This window comes from Brachionichthys hirsutus, chromosome 7 (assembly GCF_040956055.1).
Source record: "Brachionichthys hirsutus isolate HB-005 chromosome 7, CSIRO-AGI_Bhir_v1, whole genome shotgun sequence".
Lineage (NCBI taxonomy): Eukaryota > Metazoa > Chordata > Actinopteri > Lophiiformes > Brachionichthyidae > Brachionichthys > Brachionichthys hirsutus.
The window spans coordinates 8391223-8415524 of record NC_090903.1 but is presented as its reverse complement, the minus strand read 5'-3'; the positions used below and the strand labels follow the sequence as shown (position 1 = coordinate 8415524).

General features: G+C 47.2%; 1 protein-coding gene and 1 non-coding gene across 2 annotated transcripts; one reads left to right on the top strand and one right to left on the bottom strand.

The window, feature by feature from the left end:
• Window positions 1-1296: 1296 nt before the first annotated feature.
• Window positions 1297-23171, bottom strand: tet1 (tet methylcytosine dioxygenase 1). The gene is given in 12 exon segments (XM_068741222.1): window positions 1297-2332; window positions 2428-2572; window positions 2739-2915; window positions 3039-3176; window positions 3410-3499; window positions 3994-4144; window positions 4238-4446; window positions 4551-4644; window positions 5257-5347; window positions 5882-7874; window positions 7876-8082; window positions 21138-23171. Coding segments are annotated over 12 exon segments (6330 nt in total). The 3' UTR covers window positions 1297-1331.
• On the top strand, window positions 20080-20151 carry trnar-ccg (transfer RNA arginine (anticodon CCG)). The gene has a single exon. It is a non-coding gene; the product is annotated as a tRNA-Arg (tRNA).
• Window positions 23172-24302: the final 1131 nt, after the last annotated feature.

The window sequence follows — 24302 nt, the reverse complement described above, 5'->3', positions numbered from 1 at the left end:
GACCATGTAAGGTCAGTGCATGTACCTCGAAATCTTCTCTTGTTAGCACCAGAAAAGAAGTATGCAAAATACCACAAACGTTTCTTAAAGGAAGCCACATGAAGTGAAAAGGCTTTATCAGTTGTGCTGAATTTTCGCTGTCTCTTTCACGGCTAATAAAAACAAAGGTCCTGATTATCCGGGAGCTGACTCCAACTCCTGATTCTGGGGACCTGAAATCTAGTGCTTGAGTGTTTGTTTTCCAATGAGCGCAGAGAAAGAGGCAAATTAGGAATGCTTTGATTTCGTCAGAGCTGAATTACACAGTTTGTGATTTCTGTAAAGAAAACCTCAAAGGAAGTCTCATTAGCACCATTAGGATGGACAGTAAAATGTCAAACTCCTATAATCACACTTGTGCCCTACGAAAGACTTTTGAAATCGATTTTTTTTTCTCCAGCAGGTGAACAAAAGTGAATTGCCAGTAATGCTGAGCACCTTGTTGTTGCAGCATTTCATGACTCGTCATGATGTTAAGTTCTGAATTTCATTTGATATATTTCAAATAAATTCAGAAATACTGTAAAAATGAGACTAAAATGTAATATATATATATTTGCGCATAGATATTCAGGCGTATGGATTGGGATGCTTTTTCAAGTTAAGTTTAGGACAGAAAAAAAAAAGTGCTTCTTATTATGACAGACATATAAGTGAATAAAAGACAAACCAAGGACATGCATTTCTTCCATCAACTGCCGACTGACTTCAGAGGCAGTAAGAGCTCAGAAAAGCACAATGCTACGAGTGAAAATCTTAGTCAATATGTGCACAACATTCGTCTTGTTTTCGACATTATGTGATGTCATGAATTTGCCAAATCAAAGTTACAGTGAGAATGGCACAGTAAGAAAATAAAGAGCATAGCTCAAGCTGCACAACGTAAAGTCCGAGCTTCAACAAACAAATGAAAGCAGTCTATCATAGAAATCTAGCAGTAAACAGGCCTGCACCAGGATTTAAATAGAAACCGTTATGATCAGAATAAATAATCACATTTTTTTTTGTTCTTAATCGTGTATATAAAACCAGTTTTAAAAATGTCTTAAAATGCTTCAAAGCACCATCTCGCAACAATAAAAACGACACGGAAACTCACAGTTAAAAAGCCAACAAGCAGCACTTTGACACTTCCTCAGTACTTTGGAGGCGGAGCCGAAGACGGACAAAGTGAACAAACAAAGACATTAGAAAAGCACGTTTGAAAACAAAGTTTAAAAAAAACGAGTCGCATTTTGTCGTTGATTGAGGTAAGGCAGGAGCACAGGGCGGTTTCCCGCGTGTCGAACATGTCAGGTCCAGCGGTTGTAGGGGCCTGTCACTTGGGTGAGAGCGTAAGGGGACACGGTGACGACGCCATCCCGTGGGAGAGTCCATCCTTGACGTGTGGGGACTGTCGTGGTCCTCCTCGTCTCCTCCGCCTCCTCCTCAATTTCCTCTCGAAGCTCCACACCTCCATCGCTTTTGCTATTCTTCGCGTCGCAGCTGCTCGGGACGTCTCCCGTCCTTAATCTCTCCGCTTCCTCCTCGCGCTCCCGTTCCCGCCTCGCCATTTTCGCGTCCCACATAGCCATCCCGTGGCCTGGCTCGTTGAGGGACTTGTGCTGGTAGAAGACCAGGGAGATGCGGGTCGGGTGGCTGCGATTTGGCCTGAGAATGGGAGTCGTGGCGTGGAGCTCCCGCCGGGCGCACTCTATCAGGATGGAGCCGTGCGACGGCGCCACGGCCACGCCGCCGATGTTGTGGTCCAGGAAGTTGTGCTCGCTGTCCGACCACACCTCTTCCTGCTTTACGTCGTCCGGTTCAAGCGGAGGAGCTTGTGGGGGAGGGGGGAGGCTGTGACCCCTGACCTCTGTGGGCCCGTGGAGTCCGTTCAGCCTGCTGAAGAGACCCTCAGAGGTAGGTCGAGGGGAGAATGAGGAGGGTCTGTGGAGAGAAGAGCAGTGCACCTCATCGGGCACCGTTTTAAACACAGAAGGGTCCCCACTAAGGGGTTTGTGTGGAGGTAGGCGTTCGAGTGTAACGCCCCGGCCGCCACATGCGGGAGCGTAACCATTCACAGCGCCCCCCATTGTCTGGTAATTGGGAGCTGAACCATTCTGTCCGAAACGGAGGCCGGGGGGGTTGAGAGCGGTGACCTCCTTTTGTGGGGTCACCCCGTCGCTCATTGTGAGGCTGTTGGTCCCCTGACTGTAAGTGCTGGGCTGATTCTTGTCTGGGAGGTTCCTTCCTACGCTGGCGGGTCTGGGGGGGGGCAGCCTCTGCGAGCCGCCGTAGCCCAGAGGCTCTGCTTCTGAAGTAGAAAACACAAAACAATGTCATAATCTAAAGAGACACGTGCATTTTGACCTACATATATTGCTTCATGAAATCGTTAGCATTTCCTACCTTTGTTACGGGCTTCAGTTTTCACTTTGCCGGGAGTGGGAGGAGTCAGGCCAAGCTTCTTTTCCAGTTTCCCCGCCTGAGACCTGAGACGAGCCTCTTGCCTTATTTTACGAGCTGATTTCACCGGCTCAGCAAGTAGGCGCACCTGAAAGAAAAAAAAGAATAATAAAACAATTAAAAAAAAAACATTTAACCACGTGTGTTTATCATTCTTTTCTTTTTTGCCTCAAAGGAGAACCATTTCAGCTGGAAAGGAAATAAAAAGAATAAGATCAGAATGAAGAGCAAACGCTGCTTTGCTATTCTCTGACCTCTCGAGGGAAGGCGGAGAGAACTTGCAGAGCGCCGCTGTGGATCTTGGCCCACTGGCCCTCGACCGAACCAAACTCATCCCTGGCAGAGACCCTGTAAAGTGGGAGAACGTGCAGCTGCTCATCTTCTGGTATGTTACGCACTGCTCGGTTATCTTCCTTGGTTAAAGTGCAAACCTGAAGATGGACAGAGACAACAGCCACGTTTTTGCAAGGGAACAAAGGCCCTTTTAAATGTTTGGGGTGTGCTTTCTCTAGACACACGTTATTGAAGTAGATAGCGTAGCGTCACGTTCTCACCACAGTGCTGCCGTCGTTCATGTTGTGGGTGTCCTTGTGAGCGTGGGCGCAGAAATCCACACAGGCTGTGACACCAGAAAAAGGACGGCCCTCTCTTCCGCCCAGTCGACAGTCCATCCCTTCATTCTCATGTTGCACCTATGAGACGCAGGAAGAGTTAATGATGCTGGGGGGGGGGGGTCAAAGTGAGTTTTCTTGTAAAAGTTCAAAAACAGATGTAACTCTGCATGAACTAAATGAAACAATAGTGAATTATTGTTAATTAAGTTAGAATTTAAGACAGCATTTATGCTGAGTAGTATGAGTACCTATCTATAATACTATGTAGTATTATGGGCACGCAGGAGAAGAAGCTGTTGAGTATTTCATACCTGGTTTTGGAAGGCTTCGGGAGCTAGTTTTTTATAGAGGGGTGCAAGGTCAGTGGCGAGACTCTGAAGATGGCTCTCTATCTTCTCCTCCTGAAAGTTAAGAAAAGTGTGGAGTCATGAGGATGAACAACTGTAAGTGACGTTGTTCTACTGCTCGACCCTCAGCGCCGCCTCCACGGACCGAGTCAAGTCACTGCAGGACCCCCGACTCTTCTACGCTTTCTCCTAAACACAGTTACAACCAGAGATCTACAATGAAAATGCATAACTTAGATTCAGCAATACACCTCCCAAAGGCTTTGCACCTACAATCAAGACAAGTTACCAACCCCCCCCCCATCAGCGCTCAGCTGCACGTAACACACACTCTGATGAAGTAGATCAAAAAAATATGTTCCGTCTATTGATCTGATCATCATAACCATCATGTGGCACATGTGATAAAATGCATTAATATATTAAATACAGTAAAAAACTGGAACAAGAAATAAGCACACTGGACATCTTCCCTATAACATCAGGAAAACCCACAAAGAGCGATTGCAACTGCTGAGTTTCTCCCGGAGGCCGAGCCCCTTCCTCACCTCCTCCCGGTAGTCTCCAAGCAGGCGAAACTTGCGGGGCACTTTGCTGCGGGCGAACTTACAGCCATTGAAGTACATACTCCAGGAGCAGCCGAAGGAGAACGAGGCCCCGCAGGTATCTGGGTCCAAACCCTGGCACGCACACGTACGGCTGCGGGGATTAAAAGAAAAGAGGGATGTAACGAAACAAGCAAAGGCCAGAGAGGAAACGCTGCAGCTGGAAAACGAAGGCAGAGGTACTCACTCCTCATTGAGCGCACAGCGGCGGCTGGTGGGGGAGCCGTACTTAAAGAGGGACCGCGTGAGCTCCTGGTAGAGGTTGTCGGCCACCGGCCGAGGGACGCCCTCCCACGCCAAGATGAGGATGACCAAAATGGCGCTGTCGCAGTAGTGCCCCGGCCTTCTGCGGACCAAGCACAACAGTTTCTCCTCTTTACTGGCACGCCGGACCACCTGTTGGTGACAGAAAGGTCAGAACAACTACAATGTAAGAACATTATACTTCAACACACGGCAGATATATTCCGGACATTGAGGAGCACGCCGTGAACACATACCCATTTAGCTATTGGACAGCCCTGGGAGCTCCTTCCTTCCTTTCCAGTGTAAACAACAACTTCTAGCCTTATTGCACTTCCTTTGGCACCATACCTGTGACACACACACACACACAAACACATGATGGGCAACAATAAACTGCCACCCACACCTGAGAGAAACCGGCAGTAGCCAAATCCTTCAGTAATAAGTATTATCTTAAGACTTTGTTAATATACGGCATTACAGATCCTACTATGTTACACTGTTGAGCAAAGAATAATCCTCAAATTGCTCGGATAAATATATATATATTCATTTTCCACTGAAAGATTTGGCAACTTCTTAACTTTCAGGTTGCTGTGGCTGTCAGGCGGACTGTGATGGATCTGAAGTTGTTATAAGCTACCTGTCACCTTGTTTTATGGCCGCTTGTCTCGGCTCGAGGGGTTTCCTGTTTCAACATGCAGTGTGTGTGTGTGTGTGTGTGTGTGTGTGTGTGTGTGTGTGTGTGTGTGCGTGTGTGTGTGTGTGAGTGTGTAGCTGAGCCAGAGGGAGAACGTGTTCAGCTTGCTCAGCAATGCTTTCCTTTTAATAACAGAGTGTTTGACCCCCCCCCCCCCCGTCCTACCAAGCCTGCGGTTGACTAGTAGGCTGTCGGCAGCTGTTTGGTAGTAACACACACCCACCCACACACTCTGTGCAAACAGAGGCGCGTCTCTCTACCTGCTCTCCATCATTTCCCTCACGGCAGCAACACTAGGTCCAGCTCCAAGGTGAGTGTAGTAGGGGCCTTCCTCCTTTTCAATTATTTGTTCTGTGGAGGGGGGGGGGGGGGTAAACTGAGCATGAAACAGTTCTCCAAAAAGCACAATGGCTACACTTACACATTGATATACATTTGTCATATGCAAATCAGGCTAATGCACATACGGAATAGACAAGAAATATGACCTCATCCAATCCATGTTGCAAATAAAAGCAGCTTCCTTTTATTTGAATTGCGGCCTGAATTAGGAGTTTGTGTGCGTGTGTGATTGCATTTTTACAGCCAAATTACTAGTTTACGTTGTCGAGGGAAAAGTAGTTTTCAATTGAATTTTTCAGGTCAAAATATTGCAGGCACTTGAATAAATGTAAAATCTCTTTGGCCCATAACATAGTCTGTGTCTTGAATTTCAGCTCAAGTACGACCCCTGCAATCAGTTAGAGGTCAAAGGACTGCAGTGTTACTCCAAAGCAGTAACGTTCTGGGCATTTAATAATGTAATTATTATTATATTTAATAATCGGACCAAATGCAAATGCTACATATTTGTCCTCAGAAGATTCTTAAATAGCGTCAACTCACCCACGCACTCACACGATGGAAGATCATCCAATTTTTTGGAAGGTGTGTTGAGCAAATTCTTGGTCGGGGTATCTAGAAAACTCACAGGAGACTCCAGAAAGCTGTTGATATTGTTCCTAGAAGGAGTGGACTCTGAAGAGTGGCCCGGGTCGCCATCGGCAGCCGTGGACAGGACGGTGACCGGTCCTGACCGCTCCAGCTTGTAGTAGCCCCGTCCACTTGGAGGAGGGGACTGCGGCGCTCCTGAGAAGCCATCATAATTACGGCTCCCAGCGCTGTGGCTGAGGAAAGCAGCACTGACCGGACTAGCGTAAGGGTCAGAGCCGTGCTGCGGCCTTTCACAGGGCTGTGCTACCTGAGATACCAAGTGCCGTACACACTCCTGCCCTGATCCTGAAGCATGCCCGTCAGATGGACTGTTTTGGTGGGGCGAGCCACTGGGAAGGGACCACGGCTGGTTTTCTTCACCACTAAGATGGTCGACCTGAATTTGTTGCCCCGAGAGGGTTGCATCGTGTGCCTCTCGCAGGTATCTCTTAAGGTCAATTTGAGCCAGAGGCAGAAACAGGTTGCTCTTCTTGTGAACGCCTGACTTCCCTAGTGGGAGGCCCTTCTTGCCCTTGCTCCTGTGGGACAGCTCTCCATTTGGCAAGCATTTTGAGCCAGGGCTCCTACAGTTCATTCCCTCATGTAGTCCGTCACTTTTCTTCTTCCTGGGCTTGGAAGGAGAAGCTTTTGTCTTTTTTAAAAGGTTTTTTTTCGGACTGGGGGCAAGCTGGGAGATGTAGTTGTCTTTGATGGCTGACACAGGTGTTCCTTTAGGAGGGCTCTTTTCTGACTGCAGATTGTGTCGGGACTGGATGATGAATGCAAGGTCTGCGAGTTGAGCAGCTACCTCCTCTTCGTCCCTGTTTCTTCTAATTTTGCCAATAACCCTGCCTTTTTCCCCCCTAAACACTTTCTCATGATCTTTAATAAACTTCATTCCAGTGGGCTCTTCATAGGTGCATTCCAACTTGATGACATGAGAACCAAAGCCCCGCTCCGACCTGCTGCTAAGAGCTTCGTCGTTATTTGAGCCGGCCTCTGAACGGCCCTGCAGCTTCGTGTTGGAATTCAACCCCTGAGAGTACTGGATAACATTCCCTTGCCTGGCCACAGGAGGGCGTATGACTGAAGTCTGGTGTCGAGGTGAGCTGATTACCGAGACTTTGTTGTCGTGGCTAGCTGCTATGGGTTTGGCCTCTTGCAGGGGTAAAACTGGGGCAGTCGCAGTAACGGAACGCTCACTCTTACTTTCAGCTTTAATGGATCCTGGGGTATTTTGAGGTATAGCTGCCAGTTGAGTCAAGGCCTCAATGGCGATAGCCTGATCAAAACTAAGATTTCTCTTCTCCGCCAAAGACTGCACGCTTGGGAGCAAGACACTTGGAGGTGGTTCAATTTTGACAGACTGAGGAGTTCTTTGCGAGCAAACGGGAGTGCTTTTCCGAAACAAGTCAATACTCAAGTCCTCGGACTCTTTCTTGATTAAGTGCAAATCCGGCGTTTCTGTTTTGATGGAGCCAAGAATCGAAGATCGCGAGCTAATAAGTTTCTCCTCCAGTCCCTTCCTCTCCGTGACAGACAGACACACCACGGCAGCCAGCGTGGACAGTGGGTCTTGACAGACGTCATCTTCATCTTCATCGTCATCGCTCATCTGCGTGGTGGCCTGCTCAAAGGACTATCATAGCTAGAATCCCTAAAGACCGCCCTGAGAATGGAACCAAGACACCTCCAGATGACAGGTCAGTTCCCTAAAGAAGATCAAGCTGGAGGATCCGTCGATGTGGATCAGTGAGCAGGCCACCACGCAGATGAGCGATGACGATGAAGACAGATCAAAGCGTGACCCAGTGGTCATAGTAGCACCATCAGAATTTGCTAGGTTCTCTTCAGAACCATTCTGAAAAGTTACAGAAGAGCATACATGTTGGTGAAGTGCAACGCTGGGTCAAGTCCAGCTTGGTCTCCCTTTTAACAAGTGCTGGATGTCCAGCTTGGTCTGAGGCCAGATTGTGGGTGAGTGATTGGGAAATGGGGGGGGATTGTATATGAGGTATGTGGCCTTCCTCCCCCTCATCCTCCTCTGCAGCCGTGTGGGTATCGTCCATCTGTGCCTTGCTTTTGCCATTTACCGACCCACTTTCTGGAACCACCTGGGACAGAGAGATAAAGAGAGAGCGAGAGAGACAGAAGAGAGAAGTGACTCAACATGCTCGGGCGGTGCCCAGTTACTTCACGGCTAGCTCCGAGCAGTCACGGCACACAGCGTGACAGTTTGCCTCCCAGCGTGACATCAGCGTCTGCTGCTGTCGTTATGAGCTGGCACGTGAAAACAGATATGTGTCCTTTAATTCTTGCCAAAAATTGATCTGTTAGCAGAGCCCATGAAAAAAGCTGAGCTGTTAGTTCACATCGGAGACTTCGACGAGAGTGACGCGTAGCTAGATGACAGCCAGCAAATAAAGGCATGCCGGCTCCCTGATTGCGTCATCCCCCCCCCCCGCTGGGTCAGTGAGGGCGTGTGTGAAAGGTGCATCTACATGCTGTGTTTGTGCAGGGCCCGTAGATGTTCTGTTGGGTAGGCATGCATGTACATTTGCCTATTAACACAGTTGCTATGCTGAGTGAGAAATACATGCTCTTGGGTTCTTCACATGCGGTGGATAATAATCATTTAAAGGTGCAATGTATTACCCCAAACAACATCGTATTAATAGCACTGTCTAAGCACGGGGACAGATATCGATTGGTGGACATTACTTGTGCTATCTTTGAAACTAAAAGGACACCGCAGCACAGTTATTCTGTCAAAACAATTCTGTTTTAATATAATATTCCTACAACCGAGTAGGATTAAAGCATATTTATTTATTTTTCATCTCGACCAACAAAAGCAAAGTCAAGCTGTTCTTGTTTCAGGATTTCACCCCATCACATTCAGCAGTAGAAGACCAATTAAAGACGTTGCAGCGGGACAAAGAGAAATATCACATGCGGAACAGGAGCCTCAGAGAACATAGCATGTTGAAACATACTAAGTTAATTGCTTTTCAAAATAATGTCCATATTTATACATTTAATGGCAGCAACAGCAAAAGTGGGACAGGGTCACATTTACAACTGTGTTGCATCATCTCCTCTTTCAAAAGCTCAAACATTTGGGAATAGCGAACAAATGCTGCACTAATGTTTCATAATGCGGCATTTTCATGCGTGGCAAATTGGGACTGCAGGCACACCAGATTAACAACCATATATTTAAAGCTGTTTTATTTCTCCTGTAATACATGCAGAATGGGTTTTCACATTTTCCTGCTGAAATAAGCAAGACCTCTCTAAAAGACGTCGTCTGCTTGGCGGCATATATATGTTGCTCCAAATTGTATATATAGTGTTCAGTATTAATGGTGGTAAAGGTTTCCTATGCCAAAACACACTTCTCATTGAGAAGATTTACCATCACAATTGTTTTTTTAATGTAGTTAAATTTTCTGGTTTCAATAGAGAAAGAAAATCAAGATGTTCTCAATGACAGAAACGTAAACGTAGCCCTTCATACAGATGAAATATATTCTTCAATTACAGCTGGTGGAATTGGGACATTGCCAAAAGGGACATTGCCAAAAAAAAACCCGGGCTTCTTAAAACAATGTTAAAGTGGAGCAGCATTTTCGTCGCACTGAAAGAGCTGTTATCTTACAACCCGGGGGGGGGGGGGCTTCAGCACCACTGAGGTGCTCATGATGAATAAGATGATCAGATCAGGCATGAGTAATAGAGCGAGCCCAGGTCTTTCTACTGATGCTGTATCATCCACTGCTCCCCCCCCCCCCCCCCCCCCCCCCCCCCCCAGTCCACTGAGCTGTCCACGAGTCAGGACTGTGCCTTACTACTAGAGCCACGCTGTTGATGCAACAGATCGCTGGAGCTCAGGCTGAGGCAATACTGAAGACGCAGATGCAACGCAGGGCGACGCGGGCGCCAAACAGCATGTGGAAATGGACGGATGATATGCTCAGCTGAGAATAATGAAAAAGATCAGTGGCAGGGGAGAAGAGAGAGAGAGGGGGGGGGGGGGGGATGCGTCTGTCACATTAAGCTGCTTTCAATGACAAAGCGGCACTGGCTGGCTTCCAGCGCTGCACCAGACACACATGTCTCCATGCATGTGCACGCAGTAGTAGATTAGAGCGTTTGTAATCCAGAGCGGAGGTGGAATCCCTGCTTTTAATTATGTTACATGAAGCCTTTGGATAAAATGCTCGAGACATAAAAAGACCATTGCAAGATGTGAATGCGGAGTTATTATTCGAGTCCCCGGGTCTCCAGAGAGAGCCGAGTCTGAGATGCATTAGCGCCGTGTCTTTGTGTTGGATACACAGTCATGAGACCTCAGCTGCAGCGTCTAACCCCCCCCCCCCCCAAAAAAAAACTCCTCTACAAAGGATGCATTGGATTAACTAAAGTTGAGCGCTTCATAAAACAAATGCTTAGAGATCTATCTTAGCAACAAGCGTGTGGCCGCTTCTCGAATACCCGACAACCGTCCTCTCGCTAATGGGTCTCCAAGGAAGTTTGAAGGTGCGTGTGCGTCTATTCTTCACAACACTGAAATGCAAAGGCACTCGTATTACACCCAAACATGCACGCACGACTGGATCAAAGCACGTCTGCTGCCTTACTCCAACAGAACCACGTGAATAGAAATGATACGTTGCAGAAACTCTTTAAAGGCATCTTTCCTACCCGACTGGGAGCACAAATAGTGGTTTCTTCATGTATTTCTGAGACGTCTGAGTGTTTTCTCTCTGCTCTCAATGTTGCATCATCAACCTACTCTGTGTAAATTAACCCGATCACCTCGAAAGAGTAATCTCCTGAGAAAATAGGGTTTAATCCTAAAAAGGTATTGATGATTAAGACGACATCAGTAACACAAACACATTCTCTTATTCTTAACACAAGCCCCACAATACTATCGCTAATTCAACCAGGACAAATTACACCTCACAATTACTCCGCTTTTCTGCTAAACAGTCGCCGAAAAGCAGGTGCAGAACTATGGCGGTCCAAGAAAGAGTGCCGGGAAGACACGGGGAAGCAATGGGGCTCTTCTAACGGCACGAAACAAAGGGGGCAAAAACAAAAAAGGGACGCGAGGGGTAAGAGAAAAGGGCTGTCTGTTACTGTAAGAAGTGATCTTTATTGTAGCCACAAACTATAAGAGAGACAAGCCAAAAACAGACAGAACAACAGAAGCTTCCTAATGAAGCTCAGAGCAGAGAGAGAGAGAGAGAGAGAGAGACCTCTAGATGAGCTGACCCATCCGCAGAGAGACAATAGACCCCAGGGTGAACTCTCCGACTGCCTTTACCTTGTCTGTCCTTGGAGGAAGGCCCTCCAGTTTAGGCAGCATATCCCTAAACAGTAGTGGTGGCCATCTTGCATCTTCACTTCAGCCTCAAAGGGAAACGGTGGCCACAGCAGCTGCGTGCAGGACGGACGAGCTCCGGGGTGTCATGGCAAGGGTGACAGTGAGCTGCTGCAGCAAGGCGCTGCTCCAGCAGACGCTCGGACGCAACGCGCACGCGTAGGGGATGTCTTCTGCAGACGCAGACAGAGCCTCGTCAGCCAATAGCGTGAGGACCTTAACGGCTTGTAAATGATCTTCCATGCCCAGAGTCTCCTAAACAAAGGATCCCCTATGTGGGCTTATTACTCCAGCCCGACACACATGGACTGGACGCAAGCTGCGGAATGGACACTGCACACATGCTGGATCTGGATCACAGAAAAATAAGCCGAGGATGCTGGGAAGTTAACCCCCAATGAGCTGGTGAACGCCTATTTTTAGGAAATGTCAGTGAATTCCTCAATCAAATGATGCAAAATAAAGTAAAAGTCGATAAAACGATTGGTGAACGATCCAATTTGGACAAATATCTCTCTCTATATTATCTTATCAAAATGTTTTACTTGCTTGATATAAATGCAAATGCGTTATTGTTTGTAGATTAGAGGCGTTCCAAGAAGACTAAAGGAACATTTAGATTAATTTACTAATCCTAAAAGTCGGAAACGTCCTCTAAAATAGTAAAGATGAAAGACTTTATAAAAGAGGAAACATTACCTGAAAAGCTGCTGGATACATTATGAGGGTGTTAATCACATTGTTAGAGATCATTTTAGAAGCAAACGTCCTCCAGAATTGTTCATGTGAATAATACTAGCAACATGTTGACAGGAAAGATACGACATTTCACATCCAAGGTCACTGAAACCATATTGAAATCTTTAAACTGACCTTTAAAAAAAATGTAGGGGATATTATTATTCTTTTGATTTTTATAAAGTTGAGAATTTATAATCAACAGCTGACAGAGACTGAAAAAAACAACAACTCTCAAGTGTTCTATTATAGAGCATAACCAAACACAGTTATTATAAAAGCAGCGGCGCCCACATGGCAGCATCACTTCCTCCAGCACCTCTAATTCAGGCATTGTTAGAAACACTGGAGGGAAGAGGAAATAGGATGTCCGCAGCATCCGTGTTTTTCTCCCTGTCTCGGTGCTTCCCCACTGAGCCACCCCGTTCTCCTTTGATTCTACCGCAGGAGCAAAGCTTTTAGTTAGAGAACAAACAGAGAGAGGGAGAGAGCAAAAAACACTATCTGAAATAGTGAAAAAAATAAAACAATCCTTTTTCAAAGGCTACCATGTGGCCATGACGCCGAGGTCACTCTGGGATAAGGGAACATTCAGACTGCCTGAACCGGATCCTGTCTAGTAGAGCTGTGTTTGTCATGGCAGCAGAGTAGGCAGTTACACACACACACACACGCACACACACACACACAACAATGACAACTCTGCCATGGTGTCCAGCAGGCAGCAAGCGAAAACAAATGCTGAAACAAAAGGATGAAGCCATTCCTTGGTAGCAGAGCTTCAAAAGTTAAACGCCTCAAAAGGTATTCATTGACACTTAACGTATAATTAGCCAGACATGTAGCCAGTATGTCGCACAACGAGTCACCAGTTCAGTTAGTGCGTGCGCTCTCTCATCAGCGTGCATGTTCACACGACGCTGTTTTACTCAAATGAGAAGCGTGCTTCATTCCTGCGGTTACACGGCTCCTTTCATTGTGTCCCAAGCCGCCGTTTCAACAGTCATTCAGTTCAGCTCGATGCCTCAAACTCATCAGAGTCAAACTCCCGCTTGTTGTGGCTTCATGCACAAACAGACTGTTCCTAAACCGGTTCCTGGGATTAGAATCTTTACGTATGCAGGCAGTTGCTGCGTGCAACAAGTCTACTGATAAACAGATTTCAGATCTTCAAAGCAGGATGGAACTCCTCCCACCAAAAGGTTCATAATCATCATCATCATCATCATTATTTAATATGTAATATATGTTACGTTGAGGCAGGACTCCAGGACTGTAAGGAACATAAAACCTCAGTTCACACATTATCCATTATTCAACGATCTGAACTCTCCTGTGAATGGAAACACCCAGTTTGACAGGTTTGACTTAAATGTCAAAAAAGTCAACAAGCTACAGTTAAACAGGTTAGACCGACTTTCAACAGTAGCGCAAGACCAAATACGCACCAACTAGCCGCTACCGTTTAGCTCTCAGCTAACATGCTGCTCGAATTCTCTGATATTAAGATTTTATTTTTAGCTATTACAGTTACTCTCGTCCACAATATTAAGCTGGTCTTCAAAACAAGATGATTTATGAAACAACTGCATGCAAATTGACCAGAAAACAAAGCATAGATTACGCCGGTTCTACCATTCTGAAAAGCCCTCAGACGGTCCTCTTCCAGCCTCCGCTCCGTGCCATCGTGTTAAAGGGCTTCACGACGAACGGCAATCCTCCACAGGACCATGACGTTCAGCTCTTCAAGCGAGCCATGTGCTTTTCCCCTTTAAGAGTCAGGAATGAACCGTCCGTGCATTAATCACGAAGCTGTACAGGAGGGAACGCTGCTCGCCGCTGCCATTGCAACCTGACGCAACAGGAGGCGGACCCTCTGGAGATCAGCCCAGGGATGGAGCTGAGCCAAAACACGACATGTGCCAATTGTTGTCTGAACTGTCATTACAGTAATGCTTGCGTTAACATGTCTATCGCTTAGATGGAAAGAGCTACACATCTTTGATGAAGAGTGGTATTTTGAGGGCATTCCTCACTCTAGATTTCTACTTCCTACCGCTCACGTTCAATAGAGAGTAACGCCAGGAATATAACTCGGTTCTCCCTCCCGATCAATCGCAGCAACTTGAACATCTCTCTGCTGTTGATGACATTTCTGGAGACGTTGGGTGCAATGACGAGGAACCATCCCTTGGATTTTGGCTGATAATGGATAAATAATACCCAATATAATATATATATCTATAATAATGCCCAATATTTGTATATAAATGACACAAAGACATCCCAGAAAGATCTGCCACACATCGAACTATGATCTGGGACCAACAAGGACATGTCACTGAAGACAGATGGGAAGAAGACGCTTCTGAAATACATATTTGAGAAAAGGTTTAACGCCCAAATTTAAGATTAAAACGCCTTAAAGTTCCCTAAATATCAACATACAATGCTTTAGCGCATGGGAAATGTGTACATAGCTACATAAACAGTTTTTGACTTATGAACAGGAAACACTCATCTGAGGTAAAGCATACTCGCAGAATGAGACTAAATTCAACTTGTAACCATGGAAACAAAAAAAACAAAAAATAACGTAAGCAGTTGACAGCAAAAGGAGCCTTGACAGTGCTTCATTGTTGCGTGAAATGTTTGCAGAAAAATATTCAGCTTTGGAGCTTTGCTCCAGAATACAAAGATCAACAGAACCGACTTCTTTATTCTCATAACCCCCCCCCCCCCCCCAACTTTGTGTCGAAGGACAAACTTACTGAGCTACTATAACTTAAAAAACCAAAAAGCTGCATTAATGAAATGTCATTTTCACCACTGCGATTTCAAATCCTATGGGATGGGCTTTCATGCTAAAGCAGGGCTGCAGCTTTCAGGTTGGATGACATCACGGGGAAGCTGAGCTGCCTTGGCAGCGGTTGGGCCTCTCTGAGTGTCGTGCTTTTTCCATTAGAGAAATCTTTACCTTCTGCTTTTGGTCGACAGAATCAAAACTCTGCCCACAGTACTTTACACAGATGCCTCTGTAGAGTTAAGTTCCATTGCTGCTGCAGCTACATGTATGTTTCACTTTGGGAGGGTTAGAAGAGAAAAGGTGAATGGGTCCAGCAGTTTGTGTAAACACACACACACACACACACACCCTCTCACAATGAGCCGTACTTAAGTGTGTTCTACCAATACATGCTGAATCGGCATGTTGGCAGATTGCAAATGTGTGCCTTTAGCAACCCTTTGTTGTCACACTGATGATTCCCATGATGCTTTGCTGTTTACAGGTACGTTTATAGAGTTGCAGCTACGTATTCTTCCCAGATTGCATTGCAGTTTGCACCATGTTACTCTGACATCAATGCAGAAGAATGCTGTTCAGTGTTCACTGTAAATTCACAGTTTTACTAACAATGATGTGCAAACAGGAGTGTTGCATTGAAGAATGACCTCACGCCGTAATGCAGAACAGCAGCCAGCGGGGAACGTTCTGCAATAGAACAAGATGATGAGACGTTTGTTGGGTCTTTACATGAAGCAGGTCAAGCTGATGCACGAAAGGCTTCGGTAAGAATTGATTGCCGTTTCTTTGAGGGGCAAAATTGAGGACTTCTTTTCACCCAGAGAAACCAAGTGGCACGACATCAAAGCTTATCCGAGGACTTAAAGTCTTAGAAAACGTCAGGGCACAGCACAGATGCAAAAAAACCAAAAAAAAAAACCTAAGAGAGCTCAGGACCGAGATTAGCAATATTCAAAGATTAACTCTAAAAGGCAAACACTCAAAGACGCAAACAACGGCATGTTTCTAACATGTGCATCGTTTTTGTAAAAGTATAAATGCAAGTGACTGACAGCTAATGGAACTGACCTGGATGGAACCTCTGGCCACTGACTGCAGCCACACATCTGAAATGTGCAGTTAAAAAACAACAACTTATATTTCTGTGTTCAGAAGCAGCTACCCAAGCCTAAACGCTGTAACACAGAGCCACCATCCGCCCCAATGGGAAGGTTAGTGTCATGCAAATGAGGAAGAGGAGGGAGTGTAGGCTGCAGCAGGACACACTCTGCTTGGTCTCGCTGATTTGGCTCTTATAACATGTTGGCAGTATCTCTGATACTCCCTACCCTCACTGCTACCTCGCTCCCGAATGCCCCACACGTTTACGCAAGGATGAGGACAAAAAAAACAAACAAAAGATAACACACGAGTGTCGGTGTGCATCTGTCCTCCAGCCCACGTGCATGTGTGGAAGCACTGGTTTTATATTCTGTGAAAGGCCAACTCGTATCATTTACACCTCCCATTACTGCAGACGGGTTCCTGCAAGGGGTTATAATCTCATCTTTAAAGACACTTGGGGTTTGTTTAAGATAGATGACGTGCCAGGATAGACATTATGTTTTTGGTCTTCATTCTAAGAGTTGTGTTGTTCTTCTTTTACGTTTAGCAAAATGTTTGCAGGGCAGCGGCTCCGGAGATGAAGATTAAGAAAAGGAAGTGCTCTAAACGATTTCGGGTAATTTATTTAACTTGACAAATGGCAAAGTTTGTAATATTTTATATAATTAAATATAAATATCAAATCAATGATGGACTGTGCCCTGGCGTCTCATCCAGGGTGTACCCTGCCCTCTCGCTCTCGGATGAGCGGCTGTTGGTTTCGTATATAAGACAATGGATGGATGGACCGTTTGCAAAGATTTAATAAGTGTTGCTGCATTAATTGATTCAATGTGATGTGATTTATTATTTCACTACGTCCCTAAAGATCTACTGACTATAGTGAATATGTTGACCCCCCCCAATGAAGTTCGAAAAGCTTTAAAACATTTTAGATGTTTTAGATATATCGATCATCCCCACCGCATGACGCTCAATCCTAACGTGCAAACTTTACGAATGAATATCAAACAATGACGATAGAAGTGTAGAGAGAAAGTTGCAGCGCATTGCAGACACAAGTTTATGAACCGAGGCTGCATTTACCCGACAACTGTTCGATTTACAGACAATGCCTGCAGTTGTTGCCACGATTCGGCCAGCCGTTCATTCCTCGTGGCCGCCGCTAAATTACTGCTGACCCATCATGACCAGCCGCGACCTGCACGGTTTAACCCAATCACTTGGATGTAGGTGAGCGAGTTTGAAGCCTTAAACCCATAATAGTATGTGTCTGCTGGTTATCTCCGCTAATCCACATTACGACCCCGAGAATACTCCAACAGACAACCGTGGCGGGTCAAAGGTTAACGCCAGACAATGAGATTGCCATGGCGACCGTCTTTGTGATCGGTGGGGGGATAGTGGGCCTCAGACCTGACTGAAGCATCTACTTGGACAAATCAGGCGCTCTTTACATCAAGTTGCTTCCATTAGCAGAGACGGGTGCTTTCAAGCACAAGGTGCGAATACCGGTAGCCTTCTTTTGCAAAAAAGAAGCGCCTCCATTGAAATAAAAACCACTTGCATGCACAGACACACGCAGCTTTGAATGTAACAGTCACGGATGCTGATGTGTCGGTGTGATGAAACGATCTGCTCCTTTGAGTCAATGATTTATATCGATCAATACACAGAAGATAGCTCCATGATGTCACCCGCTCCTCACACCGCTAAATTGAGCTCATTGGTACTTTTCACCTTCACCGAAGACAGGTGGCGATCATTTGCAAATGAATTCCTGTGAGTCTGGATCAGAATTGCAGCGTCGCAGCCACAGTGTCAGGAAACGTAAACTTGCGTCAGTGTTTTTTTTTTAAAGTCAACCAAACTGAAAGCTTTGACTGACACAGTCCAGCACTTCCTTTGCTCAAAAGGTGAAGATGGTAGTTACGGTGTGTGTTACATTCAATCATTTTTATTACCTTCTGTGTGTGTGTGTTTTGGTAAGAAGAATCGCTCGAAAAGATTTGAATTTGCAGAGAATTGGGCTTTGAGGAAGACTTATCCAGGAGATGATACAGCTGTCAATCACGCTTTTTGCAGATGCACAATAGGGCCGGTTAAAGGCATTGCCATAGTATGATTCGTGAATTCGCCCGGCGGAGTTACACTCTCTGAGCGTGAATGATAAAAAGCATCATCTATTAGCGCTGACAACGCCATTGTTAGTCCACAGAAAAAAGGGACTAACTTCTGTAGCCAGCAGCTCCAAACGTGTCAGAACTCTTTCAGTCAAGTCCCCTCTGGAAATACAGACGCTTTTGCATTCTATGACCTGTAGAATTGTGTGCGTGTGTGTGTGTGTGTGTGTGTGTGAGAGAGAGAGAGAGAGAGAGTTCAGGTCTCAGCATTTTCCTCAATAGCCAATGCACGGCCAGGCCATGAGGGGGCCATCAAGCCTGAGTGAAACCAGACATTTACAAAAGGAATGCACTCTCACTCGTCTTCTTACCAAACACACGAAACAGGGAAGCATATTTCAAGTTCCTTTTTTAACGCCTTCACGTGACCCTTACACTGTTCGATATGCTACTTTAGCCCACACCAACCCCACAGCCACATCAACCCTAGCGTCCGACGACGCTAGGAAGAGGAACAGAATCCACACGCCACTACATCAACTTGTCTTTAGCCTGTGCGAGCTCCATCAGCAGTCGTGCTGCGGTCAGTGTAACAACTTGTGCACTATATTTGAAGCATCACATTCACACTTGCCTGAGATCTACAGGAGGCATGCACGGAGCAATACGCGGCTCAACCCGTGCACTGATATGTACCGGTAATCAAACACAAAGCAGTTGTCAAACTTACAGGTCATTGCTGCACGGAAAGTACGAAGGTGTGGCAACACTGAGGAGAAATAGGACAGTAAAAACAGAATCTGCTGGTTGGAGACACACTGATGGGCCTTCAGCGTCTGCTGTCCTGTAAGAGCACCTTGCATGCACTGCTCATTTTTAAAATACCCCCCCGCCACACACACACACACACACACACGCTGACCCACATTTGAGGGTATTACAAATAGCTTGTTGTAAACCTCCGCCTGGCCTGATCTCGCTCCCTCTTGATATATACTTAAAAAGAGTACACAGAGTGACTACTAATACTCGCTGCACCGTCAGCTCTGAGGCTGCCACTGCGACACATCTGAAGTTTTGCATGCACGCTTGCACACACTACACCACATGGCCACACTGCCCCCCCCACTCACTCACAGTTGTTCCCAAGGATCCCTCCCCCCCCCCAGCCACATGGACAACCCCTGGGCTCTGAACAGCCAGCTGCTGTAAGGACGTACCAACAATGATTGTGAATATTTCTGTGAGCCATCTGTTCCTACAGAAGTACAAAGTTACAGAGAGAGAAATTAATGATCAGAGCTGCTTTGTGCAGTTAAGCCGACATCCCAGCAGAACAACTTCAACAACTTCTCTATTATGTTGCATTGCAAATTCAGCGAGTTCAGTGAGTTAGAAGTGCCGAGAAGGCTCCAGAAGAAACAGACAGTTTAGCAGGAGTGTATAGGAGAGTACAGCGAGCTTCACATCAGCTCGCCGTTACGCTCCTAACCGAGCAGGTTGAGTGTTTGGGTTACGAGACGATGGATCGAGGCTCAATCACTGTCTGTCTGATGCTTTGTGTAAGGAAGGCAATGCACACATACCCCACGTGAATCATGATAAAGCTTACTGCCATAGATGTTTGCATGCCAGCTATTAATCAAATATTTAAATGCAGTGTTTTCTTTTTTTAAATACATAAAGTACTTGGTGACAATCCTGCTTTGACCAATGATACTTTAATAAATACGACAATGAAAAAGAGCAATTTGGAAAAGTAAAAAGACACCTGAACTTTGAACTCAGTAAATTCATTTATATTTCAAAGCTCAGCTGTAATGAAGCAACATTCTCATTCATTTGGATTTGTGCTTCAGCGCACCTCGATTTAAAGCTCCTTTTTTTTTTTTTTAGCTCTGTACATGTACGAGTGTGAATGCTCCACTGTAGAGCGCACGTGCAGGAAGACTCTGTGGCGCAACGGTAGCGCGTCTGACTCCGGATCGGGAGGTTGCGTGTTCGAATCGTGTCAGGGTCAGTCATTTTGGGGGCGTAATGGTTAGCGCTGTCACCTCACAGCAAGAAGATACAGGGTTCAAATCCTATCTGTGTGGAGTTTGTGCGTTGATTGCTTGTGTGTCTCTGTGTGGCCCCGTGATGCGCTGGCGACGCATTCGGGGTGTACCCCGCCTCTCGCCCATAGCGAGCTGGGATCAGCTCCAGCTCCTCCCATGAAAATGAATGAATGGATGGTTGAGATAGTAGGTGGGCAACCTTGACGAGAAGTGTACTCGTAGCCTGAAAAGCTGATTGTCGTTTTTGGGTTCCGTCTTTCCCTGCCGCACCTGCAAAGTGCCTTGAGACGACTTTCTGTTATGATCTGCTTGTAAACTAGGATTTGTCCTTATCTTTTTCTCAACATGAATGCATCTCGATTTCATCGCAGTTACTTCTTAATTACGTCATTGTTGTCATTGTCTTAGTTACGGATAAAAAAAAAGTTAACAAAACCTTCATTACAGCTTTTGTTCACTATTCATCACTACTGTAAGTAATCTGTTCACACGATAATACTGAAGTATTAGTAAAAACTGATTTAAAAAAAAGAGAATACCTCTGAACAAATGCGTATTTTATTACTGGGTTCCTTTCCCCTAAAACCACGTGCTGAGCTGCTGCTTGTCATGTGGCAGAACCTTCCTCTCTACCATAAAGTATCCTCATGCATGCCTTTCTAACAGATCACCACTCATGTTCTCTGCACGCACACACACGCACGCACACGCACGCACACGCACGCACACACGCTCACACACACACAGATTAGAGAGATTAGGTGCAATGCTGCCAAACATTAACCAGGGCTCTTTTTTCAGTCGCTTCAAATCAGCTGAAAGTGAATTCCTTCTGTAATCATGATCAAATGTTTGACTCCTTCTCGGTTAAAAGCCGAAGACCTTCCAGGAATAAGATACCTTGTCATGTGTCGACGTTAAGATGCGTGCAGCGTGATCTCATCCTCACCTGCGCAGCGGACACGGCGAGAGGAGATGAAGGCCTCCTTCGCTTAAGTTCCATGCACTTCCTCGTCTTGCAGATCTGGTGGCCGGTCCTGCGATTGAGACAGCAGCTGCACTGTCCGCAGCTGACCGTCCTCAAGCATGGCTCGCACGTCCCGCACCTGCTGCGCTTCTGCCTCCCTTTCCTCAGGGATCTCCGAGTGGTCCAGGAGGACAAGCTGGTCGCATCTGGCCTCGAGGAGCCAGACAGAATGGGGTCTCCATACCCGGTCTCTGATTCAGTGTCAAAGGACAGAGAGGAGCGAGTGCTTTCTGAGCCGAAGGAGAAGGAGGAGCTACTGTCCAGGAAGGGAGCTGAGAGATTTGGCACTGGGTCTTGCTCCTGCACGCTGCCCTCGTTGGCGCTCGGTTCACGGTCAACTGTGAGGTCGCCTCTATTCGGCGATGACAGCGAGGGCGTCTCTCTCTCGCTGCCCTGCTCGGAGGGGTCTTGATAGGCTTCGCTGTCTTTGATCTGAGTCTCTGCCGGGGTGCAGGTTTGTCTCTCTGGCTGAGGAGGGGGAGAAGGGACCCCACGACTTTGCGGCTGCTGTATTTCGCCCTCGCTTAAACCCCTCCAGCTCCCATGTTTAAGAGGATCACTGCAGACAATGACTGGCGCGTCTCTTTTCCCTGCAACAGTCTGACACAGAGCAGTTTCCGTTTTAGCACCATGAAGTGTCGGTTCGGTCTCACGCCGGTTCGGCGCCTCTTGCTCAAGCGAGGCGGAGGAGGCTTTGGTGGGATTTGAGGTAGCTGTGCAGGAGGCAGGTAGGACAGGTGGGACAGGTGGGACACTCACGGGTGATTCTGACTGTGCTGTCAGTCCGCTGTTGGAGCGAAGCGGACCAGGAGGGAGAGCGTCCGAAGCACTGGCAATGGAGTCAGAAGGCTTGACGGAAACGTCTCTCTGCTTCTCCTTTCGTCCTCCCGAACAATCGTCCCGCCTCTCGACGATCCCCTCCGCCTCTTCGACGGGCTCATTTCGTCCCTCTCCTGGGTTCTCCGCCTCTAAACTCTCTCTCCTGCCATGGCTCATTGTTTCTTCCCTCCCAGGGCTTTCTTCTGCCCGGTGCTCTTTCGCCTCCTCTCGTTGGATAGCGGACACGCCACCTTGCGCACTACCACAGGCAGTATGATCGAGCTCATTTCCAAAGACGGTCGAACTGTCACCCCCCCCTCTGCAGCCCGGTGATGGCTCAGAAGGGCCGTCTTTACTTCTCTCCCTGCAGAGTTCTTCAACATGATGACATCCGGCTCCATGGGTCAGGTCACCTCCGGTCTTCTGGTTGCTAGTCTTGTCCTGCTGGACTACGGTACTGTTAGACCTGCGCTGTACACGGTCCTCCAGAGCGTCACTGCATGGTGCTGAATCCGCTTTGAGTGGGCTGCCCTCTTCTGCATTGCTGGCGCCTTGACCCTTATCTTTGATGCCATCCTTTGTTCTTGGAGACACTGGAAGGATTTTTTCAGCCTCACGAGGGTCCAAATTCTCAGGGGTTGACTCCTGGACGCCGGTCCTCGATAGCTGCTTCCTTGTTCTTATTTGCTTTGGCGGCGCTCCTCTCCTTGCATCCCCCCTGCTCTTCCTCGCCGCTCTGCAAGGTGTCGGGGGCTGGCGGGGAGTAACGGACACCTGTGCGCCTCGAAGGGACTTCCTTCGCCCGACGGGTTCTTGCACTTCTTTACAGCGGTCCGACGGATTTCTCGATCGTCTCAGCCTCACAGATCCCGTTACATTTCGGGCCTGGCTAACGGTTCCTGGGGACCGCCCAGCGCCCTGACCCGCCGGCCGTCTTCCACGGGGGCTCTGGCTTGACCGTGTCTGGGCCCTTGCTGTTGACCTTTTGGGTTTGGCGGCGGATTTCCGGAGCCTCGCTGCCGGTCTTCCTCTGGGTTTGTTTGAGTTGCAGGTTTGTCTCTTGGCGCCGATCCCCTTGCGGCTTGTTTTCCTCGGGCCACGTGTTTTTCTCCTGGTGGATTTGGTAGTAGCAGGCATGGCTGAGGGTGTGGAGGGGAGGATTTCTGGCGGCCAGCATGGGAGCCAGGTGAACGTCGATATTTTGCTGGTGCACAATTTGTAGTTTTTAAAAATCCTTGTCTTGCTAGTTCTTGAACTTTACAGTGCCGTCAGTGCCATGGAATTTCAGCGCAAGATCTATAAAGACAAACAGGAAGAACATCTAACTGTAGATTTGAGTGTGTCTTCAGAGCAATGATGACAAACGAGGCCTTTTTGAGGTCTACCTTTATGGCTGTTCCATAATTTGACACTTTAGCCCCGCCTGACATAAGAGCTGTAAGGCGTGACGTCATTAAAGAGCCAAACTAACGCGCGATATGACATTTGGATTCAATTAAAGCCGAAGAATTCTTTGAAGAAACGCGAACAGCGCGCACTTTAAAGGGCCGGCATGCCGAGGAGCGGCTCCGCACGGAGGTCGGATCCTGTTTTCGTCTCCCTGCCGGGCGGAAGGCGAGATATTACCGTGTAAATACGCCTCGACGCCGCCGTTTATGGCACCAAGCGCACTTGACCGCTGCCATTTAAATCTCCGCGTAGATTTACGGCGTTGTTTTTTATTTTTTTTTATTTTTTTATACGACAGAAACGCTTTTTTACATACCAGAGACACCGTTGCACTGTCTGATCTGCTAATAATACTCCGCTCCAGCCAGACCTATAGACAAGTTCACTCCGCTCCACTCCACTCCACGCACGCACGACGACGACGCAGCACCGTCAAGCAGGCATTCGGAGCCAGAGGTCCAACGTGCACCGTGTCCGTCTCAGAGGAGCGCGACACCCGTGAAAATGCAAATCCCCCCTTATGTCAGTCCATCCAGGGCAGCCCCCGCTCTCTCTCTCCCTCCCTCCCTCCAGCAGACGCGACCTGCGGCCTCCGCTCGCCGAAGCCCTCGGAGGAGGAGTGGAGCGCAAAACCCGGGATGGAGTTCTCGTTTAGTGCCAGATCTCCCAGAACAAGTGCATTCATATCCTGTCATATATGTATTATTATTTTCTTTTCTTTGGGGTCTTATTATGTTTATCATAATAAGCGAAGCATCATTCTGCATTCATGATCCCTGCTACTGGTGCATTTCTCCAAGTTCAGCTCTGCAGCACTTT